Raw genomic sequence first — 9,752 nt, forward strand, 5'->3', positions numbered from 1 at the left:
TTTGATATAATCGTTGGTCGTGTATGTCTACTTTTGCAGCCAAAGTACACAAATTCACACTGAAACTTACCCCCCAGAGATTACACCTGTACAGATTTATTTCTCTCTAAGGTTAGGGTTTTGGTTAAGCCCCCCCCCCCAAAAAAAAGTATGTCTCATATGTAAATAATTAATTTATAGTAATTGCTGTACAATTAATATTCTGTAAAATGCCTTTGTCAATTACACTTATTGTATGTACGTGTGAAACAGGACCTTTTCACAATAAAAATAAATACGGGGGAACTTTTATTCTGATCTTTCTACATTGCCTTTTTGTTCCACTGCCTTTAAGTTGTCTAGTTCAGCAGAGTCTCGGCTTTTACTTACTCCATCAAATTGAGACACCAAAATATAACCACCCTTCATATAGCCACACAGCTCACTCACTCACAGCAACAGTGCAGTAATGAAAATGTACTGCTGTGTGAGGAGCACTTCTGCAGAACAACGAGTCCCATTGCAGGGCATTACATGAAACCAGGTGCATAATTATTTTAATTGACTTCCAGCAGGGTCAGTTAACTAGTTAAGAAACTGGTTAGAACAAAGTCCTGCACTGGCTTGAACTGGAAGCGTCAGAGTTGCTTACCCTTCCATTACAAATTACTGGATAAACATGTATTCCTAACAACGTGGTATTGGTCAGAGTCCCTTCCTGAATCTGTTGTACTCTGGATCGTAACTGGATCTCAGTCTTCATCTTTTCTAGTTCATCTTACTGACCACGTTTTTTTTTTTCATTCATTCAGATAGATAAAAAATATGCAGAATTTTTTATTTCCCCTATTGTTTTTATTAAAGATAGGTCACTTACAAAACACACATGGTCACATTGACAGTCGATGTCACCAAAAGCAATCAATATCTTTATGTGGTCAGTTGATGAAAGCATCAATGTTGATTACAAATGTGTTTACAATGCACCCTTCAGAATTAAATAGGGTTAAATAAAAATAACAGGCAGCCCAGAGAGTTTCCTTGCTTTCCTTGTGCGCAATAATATCCAACTTCATATAAATTACATACCACCACTGTGTCAAGAACATAGTTCCCAACACAATAAAATCACCCCAAAGTGCTAAATACAGAATTATTAAACAAGTTATTTACAATAAGCCAGCTAACATATTTACACACAAGAAACCCAAAACAACCACATTCAAGAAAATCTCTACGTGAAGATGTTTAAATTACAACAATTAAACATCAAACTTCATATTTAAACACCATTTACTTTAAGGCAGGATTTAACAAAACTGATTTTCTGAAAATTAAAAATTAAATAGTCACCATTAGTGTTATCTGTAATAACTGTATTGTAACACCAACCCCCTTATGCCTTGCTTCTACTTGAACTTGTGCAGTCTGAAACTCATTCACCTGGCTGAAGTCCATATCATATCTACTACTTGGATCCAGATCATTCCAAACCATTTAATGCTAGTTCAGTTGGAAACAAAATATTAGGAGGTTCCATGCAGTTAAAGTATGCATAACTCAATTAAAAGAAAGAATCTGACAATATATACATGTTCATTATTCTAAAAGAAATGGTGCTGCTTGATTAGAGTTCACAGGTTTCCTGGTCACACCTGCTCCTCCTCCCCAATGGGAGAAAGTGGTGGACAGCAAGCCATTTGGAAGAGCTCAAGCCTGCAGAATGTGGTCATCCTTACTGAAGGGCTGAGTTGATCCAGGCTTGACCCACGACAATCCCGACACCTGCACGCCTTTGGGGAGCTCATCAGGCCTTCTCTAGGTACAAACCACAACATTAACACTCAAAAGACACTCCTCCTCCTGCTGCTGCTGCTCCCCCCCTTATCCCTCTCCCTTCCCCCACACGCATGCACCTACACAGGGGTCTACTCATTTAAACTGATCTAAAAAAGGGTTTTCACACACCCCATCGGTAGTTCAATTGGTATTCAAATAAAGTCAATATATACAAAAAAAAAATCTCTTATATAGATCCATAATTGAGAAGAGCAAGAGTTCAGATGCACCCACTGGAGTTTAGTACACAGTGATCATTTCCATTTTCCTAAATAGCATTTTATTCTTTTTTTTTTGGACATCAACAGAATCTGTCACCAATACTTACTTTATGCGTAAACATCCTTTCTCTTGCCTCTTCATGTACAGCAGGATTCCATGGAGAAAAGCTTTGGCAAGATAAGGAGGAAGATGAATGAATGTATTATATATTTAAAAACTACAAGCTGGTTGTGTTTAATTGTTTTAACAGAGACTTGCACAAATGATATTTACTGTAATCAAGGTGTAGCCACCAGCTTAAACATGAGGTTACACAACAATGAACACACACACACATATATACCCACCTTATTGCATAGGGGTCATCCATTTTAGGCTGGTCAAAAAGATGGCTGTTGCACAGTTTCACACTATCCACTACCTTGCTCTTAAAGAGCTGAACATCATTTTCATACCTGCGGATTACAAGAAGTTACTCTCCATTTAACAATGGGGAGAGGATAGAGAAAAACTGTATGTAGCATTAGTATAAAGCAATCCATAATACCAGCAGCAGTCAAATGCAATTTATGATATGTAGGGTTAGGATGCAGAAAGGAGACCTTTGCTTTGCTTTAACTATAGACCCCCCCCCCTCCAATATTTTGACTAAAGACACACATGAATGCCTCTGGTAGTACTTCTTCCAAAATAGGGTGCAACCTGACAAATGTGTTACTGTTGATGGGTATGATGTTAGGGTAAAACGAAACAACCAAAAAGATTAAAAAACAGCCTGACCAGCAGTTCTAGAAGAACTTCTCTTAATAAAAAAGAACTGAAGAAACATACTAAGGTTACCTACTGAAGTGGTGGGTCACCAAAATGGGGCACTAGTTTGACTTTGCAAATTAACCCATTAAGGGCCATTGTCCTCATTTGACGACTGGCTACATTGGAGCGTTTTTTTATTTATTTATTTTTTACTTTAAATCTACCTGTTATTTTAATTCTCTAACTGCATTGTCAATTGTTATGGTAACTTACTCTAATTTTGTTAATCACGAAAGTTAAGCCTAAATATAATGTATCAAATTGTATATATATATATATATATATATATATATATATATATATATACACACACACACACACAGCTTTTCTGATTTTTTGGTCAAAGAAATTAATTTAGGTTAATCCAGTGTACAAGACCATCATCACAAAAATAGAAAACTTGACAAAACTTACAGCACTGCAGCTTCTGGGTTTAGGGGATCCACCGTCTGTATCTTATAGAACACCGTGCGTGCGTACATCAGAACCTGCCAAATGTGATTGTGATTCCGCCTGGAGAACAGTAGAGGATCAAACACGTTGGAATGGTATTTGGACACTGTGCAGGGAGTGGTCTGCTGGTGAAGACACAGTAAAGACACCAAACGCAGACTGAGCCTCTGACAGACCTGTACGCTTGCATGCAGGTACAGCTAACATTTAGATGATATATCCATTTTGCAAACACTTGCGCATGCACTGCATTAGATTTTAATTTTCTCGATACATTTTGACAGCATCAGCTAATCTGCAGCCTAATGCAGTACCTCTGCTGTCAAATATGGTTTTTACAGCACGGGGAACAAAATCATCATGAAAAGACACTGGTCAAAACTGTGCTGAACATTTGTTATGATTTTTAAACATTTGCCAATGTTTATTTTCTCTGTAGCTTATCAGTCTACTTAGCAAGACTCCAGTATCAGTATACAGATATTACGGACCTCCACTTTGCAAAAGCTCTCTTCACATCCAGCTCCCCCGATACCGGATCCACTAAAGGGTGGAAGACTGGGATATCGAATACCACTCGCTGGAAGAGGAGAGAAACAGAAGCGGTTTTACTGCTATAGAAAATGTAGATTTATAAAGTTTAGAATGGTGTCCCGAGGGGCACAAGAGGAATCTGCAGCATCCTAACAGTATTCGACTCAACCCAAAGCAACCCATTCCCCCAGGTAGAGTCTTTATAACTAGAACAACAGAGCACTTTGTTTAGATCGGTCTAAATTACTTACAGGACAATTGCCATCTGGGTAGTTATCAGGGATGTAAACCGAGAACTTGAAAACGCCATCCTGGTACAGTCCGTGCCGGATAAAAATAACCCCAAACCACACTGCAACACAGGACCAACATAACTTTAGTTTGGAACACGCCCCCATTTTTTATTTTTTTTTTTTGCATTTAAAAAAAAAAAAAAAAAAAAAAAAGTGAGCTCATACTTAAAGCTGATCTGTAGGATGGCTGCACGTAGATTCCAGGCAGTTTCTGCTTTATCATCAAGGTGCTACAGGATAAATCAAAAACAACAAAAAAACAACAACACACTCTTTAAATTTAAAAACAAAACATGATTAAATGTTTTAAATCAAGTATTTTGTGACCTTCAGGAGTAAGGATTTGCTACTACAGAATAGCACTGAGAATTTGGCAAGCATGCATTTCCAACACCTCTGTGGAGTTTACATTAAGTGGTAGTGACTGTTTTTGACCCGTTTTATTTTCATGTATTTATTTATATTAATTTGTTTAAGCTGTGCACTGCAGTGATGCAATTACTGGGTTCATTTTAAAGTAGCTATAGATTAAAATAAAATAAATAAAAACTGAACAACTTACAACTCTGCAAGCAGAGAGTACTCCAAATAAAAGGGCCCGTACGAGGCATGTGTCCCATTGGTAGATTGTGCTGAAGCAGCCAGGGATATTGGCTTAGTTATCGGAACTGCATTTTTGGGTATGGAAGGAAGTTGTTTTTTGCCATAGGAAGTGCGTGGAGGACTGGTTCTGTGTTCTCCTTGCACACCTTTATCTTCACTGTCAGATCTCTGCAGACAAAACAGAAAACCTTCTCAGCAGGGTACATATTCAAACACTGTAAGTAAACACTTACACCATATCCTGTAAACACTATCCCCATACAAATTACTTTATTTATACATGAACGAACTCACCAAAGAGTTTCAACACTGTCACAAAGGTGCATAAAAACATCTAGTTTCCAAATGACTGCTCACAAACAGATGTATTTTGATAGCCCTGCTATATGATTTTACTCAATACATATGCGTCATGCTCTAGAATAATACAAGTGCAATTCTTTTTCCATGGATAGGGAAGAGTTTTCTTAAACAGAAAGCGAAAGGAAATTAAATGAAATTATTCGACAATGGATTCTGCAAGAGAGAATGAAGGAACTGAAAACGAGGCAGCCAATACGTTCCTGCTTATTTTAAGAAATAAAGTAACAGTTGAGTGCAAGACTTTTCAATATTCATCGTTTCACAGCACAGTGCATGTGGTCATGTAGTTTGACCTTTTGTACATCAATGCCATGGGATCTACTGCACTGGGCAGATGTCTGGGAAGCACCATCAGCATTTTCCCTTAACTTGTGGGAATGCAAACTGAAGAGTCTCGGGCAGCTACATCAACCAAGGCAACAGAACTTCAGGTGGAGAGGTGGGGTTCTGACCTCTTATGATTAAATAAGCTCTTTAATGGCTGAGTTTTAAACACTCAAACCTGGCTGCCACAGGACATGTTAGATGACTTCACATTTATACAGGCTACCAGCAGAGGAGTTACACATCTGTTTCCTTCATTCTGCAGGGCTGGGTGGCTTGCCAACTGAATACAAAAATTAACTTGGACCTGGCCTCACATAAAAGGCCAGTTTACTCAGGAGAGGGATCACTAGAGGATAGTGATGAATTTCATACAAGATCGAAGAGGTTTTCCAGCAGCTCTATTGTCCTCACTGTTACTTCACTATTAGCTGAAAAAAAAACAGGTCAACGAAAAGTGGTTTACCTTACTGCTGTATTACAAAAGCACTATTCCAACTCCCTTTGCATCAAACCTTGCTAACTAGAGAAGAAGAACGTACTCTCAGTTAATGCTTTTGCAACATAACATTACTTGCCCTGGAATAGGCAGGTTTTTCCCGTTTACTTTTTCACTAGCTGTGCGAAGCTTTCAGTTTTCACAAGGAATAAGCAGGAATACAAGCTGCAAGTTTGGACCTGACTTGATGCAGTGTAAGAAGTCTAAGAAACTGGTGTTGCTTATGGTTTACCCAGGCTTTGCATTACTTACTCACATATAAAACTATCATGTTTATGGTTTATCCTACCCATGAAAAAAACACTGTACACATTTTCTTTCGACTGGGACGCAAGCCTGGCCACGGATTCATTCATAGGCATTCTAACAAAACTGACATTGGGAGGAGAAAGTGCCATCTGATTTAAATCCCTGGTTTCTGGGAGTGACTGAAGCACCCATTTTGCAAAAGGGTGCAGCCTAAAACTTGCATAACTAAGAGCATGTTCTTCTTAAGCAATTTCAAGTGCTGAGTAATCATCTCTAATATCTCCTGTTAAATCACATCCAAGATCTTTATAGAACATCTCATCATTGCAATCAAATAACATAGGTTACTGTAGTAGTTTAAGACAGACATGTAGTACTAGAATATAGATAAGCTTAGTTCTCCATTTGGTGAGTGTAATTTAAACAGCAGAACTATTTAAGTATTCCAAAACTGATTGCATTGTACAGCATCCTTTAAAAGAGAAACACACACATTGTTCAATCTCTTAGGCAGGGCATGCAAATCCCACATTACCAAACCGTTACTAATATGCATAAGCTCAGTTGACCTAGATTTCTACATGACATGCAGGGAGGTAATGAATGCATCACATTCCTTTGTGAATCGATTAAACATCGTCTCCGAAATTAAACTGACGTATAATCTGTAACCGATTATAGCACTAATGTTAAGCGACCATAAATAAGAGAAATTATAACATTGACTGACAGAGCTAAGCATTAAGAAAACAAAACAAAAAAGTCCTTAAATACACAAAACAAAGACTCTGTCCCAATCAATGAAAAAGATTTGAGGGCCTGGTATACACCATTTCTAAAAGCAACAAGCTACATTGAAAGGTGTTTGTCCTTTATCGTGAGAGCTCTACAAAAGAGAAGAAAATCTGCAGAGAAGATCAGCAATAACCATATAAACAGACGTTCCTGTCGCTCAACTGCCAACCCAACACCTCACTGGTCAACAACACTCAATACTCTATTGTGGTGATCAGTTTACTTTCCATGCCGCTTGCGTGTCAAGTCAAAACCATCAGAACACAAACGAGAGGCTGGCTTTCCAAACACATGCATGCGCCTTGTAGTTAATTAAGCCCCATGTCTCTCTGTTTCATTGTTTTCACCCCAGCTTGCTTACCTTGAGTCCGGTAGACATGCTCCAGAAAGGATTTATCACTTGTACAGAAATCAAGGAGTTTTCAGCTTATCTACCTCCTCCACTGCAATCTCAATGCAGCCTCTCACATCCACTTACTTTACTGGGAAAAAAAGAAAACAGAACTAAGATACAGAGTCCATTACAGTAGGCAGTTGTACAGAGATCTAGTGAAATTCAACCAAATCAGTAGTCAACTTTCAGTCATCTGTTGATAAATGTTATACATTATATTAGTGTGTTCATTTTTAAAATGTGTATCAACAATCAAATTTCACAAAAGCTTTTAGAGGGGAACTGTAAAACTCAGTATGATGCATTGCAATACACACCGTATTGACATTCAGTCTTACAAATAAAATTTTAATACATATAATGCACTTCCACCGACTGTCAAAGAAAATCTAAGGGTGATAGTAGAATTCGAGTTGCATATGCAATCCAGTCTATTACAAAAATCTACAGATCTGATGCAACTACGAGTACTGTACTAGCACATAAAACACAGCCAGAGTCACAGATGATGCTGTGAGCCTCTGCTGCAATACGCCACAGTATGCACAGCACATAACATTGCATCGGGCTTGGGTAGGGCAAGCCAGAGAACTCGACCTATACTCATCTAGTCGGGAAACAAACGTTTAAGTAAGGTAGGATAAAACGACTGAAGCATGCCGGCTTGGTAATATCTCTGGTTTAAAATGAGTCAACCTTATTTATAAATAAACAGGACACATGCACACCTATACATAACATCGCGTCATTACTAGTATCTCAGATATCAATAAGGGTTACATAGCTTCGGTTTAGCTTACCCTGTACCGCCAGACTACCACGCAAAATCAGAACATTAAAACACTGAATCACAGGGACAAAATGCATTCAATCTAGCACGATTAGGACGGGAGCAACATGATGCAAACAGATGAAGCTCGTTGGTCGAAGGTAGGCACGTGGCTACGAAAGGGGCAATATGATTCGCTAGCGACCCGTCAGTTACGATTCATTAGGGCCTGCATGTTTGGTTGTGTTTAAAAGTATTCTTTGGTTGTGTTTGTCTTTGACAGGATTCATAATGAGAACCCAACCCGAATACTGTGACAAGACACGCTGTCACTGACAGTGAGCTAGGTGCTTTACACACCGAAACTCAAACACGAAGCCACCCCATCGTTTCCAAGGTGCAAAAGCATAAGAAAATAAACAATTATTCCCGTCCGTCCGACGCTTAGCTGTTATTTTACAACATGCTATTTCTGCTGGTCCAAACTTCGACGAGAGGTCACAGTGGAAATAAACGCGCGTCGCTGCTTATCTGTTAAAATAACCTTTTACCTGCTGTCCAAGAGACCTTGCACTGCCACAAGAAATTAAAACCCAAGTGCTTCCCCGGATCAGCCGCACTGGAAATCAGAGCTCCTTGCCTCGACACTGATTGGCTTACAGTCGACTGCCAGGGGAAGAATATCTCAGCTCTGTTTGGCCAAGAAGGCTGCCAGTCCAACCTGTCGCCGCCTGGGAGTGAAAATCAGCGACCAGATTGGCCAGTGTTGGTATGGGGCGTGTATGTATTGATTCAGACGTTTTCATGGGCTGGTATCGATGTCAAAAGTGCAGTTTCCAGGTTCACACGGTTTTATGAAAACAGGGTGAAGAGGTAGGGAGTGAGGGAGGAGGGGTAGGGGCAGATGGAGGGACGGAGGTTGTGTTCTTTTTCCTCACGTCATGAGTGAGTTCAATTGAGTTTTCATCGGCGAGTTTCATAGAATGACTCCCTCCACTGGTGAGAACAGGTATAAATCTATCCCACTATACGTACTGCTACTCAAACAGAAAATGCAATAAGCACTGTCCCAGTGAAAAATACACGTATCACTATAATACATTGTTATGGCATGGTTTACACCTCATGGCCATAACCTCATAATCCATTTTCTGACCTCGTGTATTTTATACAGCGGTTTGGATGAGTATGCAGATATTAGAAAGACATGCAAAGCTGCTGCTTCCTGCTCCCTAATCACTTCAGTGTGTTGTACTTCAAAAACTCTCTCCAGTAGGCCAGCTGTAATTAGACCACGTGAACCCTGCGTAGGTACCCGGATGCAGAACTTTAGCTGTAGGCTATAGGGGAGGCCACAGTGGGACTTTCCACTCCTAGTTTTATCCAACCTTGTCGGAATTATTTAATTGAACAATTAAACCTCCATCCAAACCCTGATGTTGTTAGTTATATGATTTTACCTGTTAAACCTGCAGTGGATTAGGCCTCCAGAACCATGATTAGACACCCCTGGCTTTAGCAAGGTGTTTGAAATATTTGAAAAAAACATGAGCAATGGAGTTTGGCTAGCGCTCATTCTGTGCAATAAGGGCTTGTATTGTACAGAACCTCTATCTTGTGTAT

The 9,752-nt window shown here is 39.3% G+C and overlaps 1 protein-coding gene across 3 annotated transcripts; it reads right to left on the bottom strand.

Moving 5' to 3' along the window:
• Positions 1-174: 174 nt before the first annotated feature.
• Positions 175-8,781, bottom strand: LOC121296557 (AKT-interacting protein-like). 3 transcript variants are annotated; one of them, XM_041222256.1, is made up of 10 exons: positions 8,681-8,781; positions 7,328-7,448; positions 4,696-4,904; positions 4,299-4,363; positions 4,092-4,192; positions 3,798-3,886; positions 3,268-3,366; positions 2,388-2,495; positions 2,147-2,207; positions 175-1,797 (listed from the first exon to the last, which is right to left on the bottom strand). In XM_041222256.1, exons 2-10 carry the CDS (start codon positions 7,343-7,345, stop codon positions 1,690-1,692), a joined length of 858 nt encoding a protein of 285 aa, XP_041078190.1. In that variant the 5' UTR covers positions 7,346-7,448; positions 8,681-8,781; the 3' UTR covers positions 175-1,689. The 3 variants fall into 3 exon arrangements, with proteins under 3 accessions (XP_041078190.1, XP_041078192.1, XP_041078191.1); XM_041222258.1 differs by having other exon boundaries at positions 7,328-7,443; positions 8,681-8,764; XM_041222257.1 differs by lacking the exon at positions 8,681-8,781 and adding an exon at positions 8,161-8,220.
• Positions 8,782-9,752: the final 971 nt, after the last annotated feature.

This window comes from Polyodon spathula, chromosome 21, assembly GCF_017654505.1.
Source record: "Polyodon spathula isolate WHYD16114869_AA chromosome 21, ASM1765450v1, whole genome shotgun sequence".
In the NCBI taxonomy this organism is placed as follows: domain Eukaryota; kingdom Metazoa; phylum Chordata; class Actinopteri; order Acipenseriformes; family Polyodontidae; genus Polyodon; species Polyodon spathula.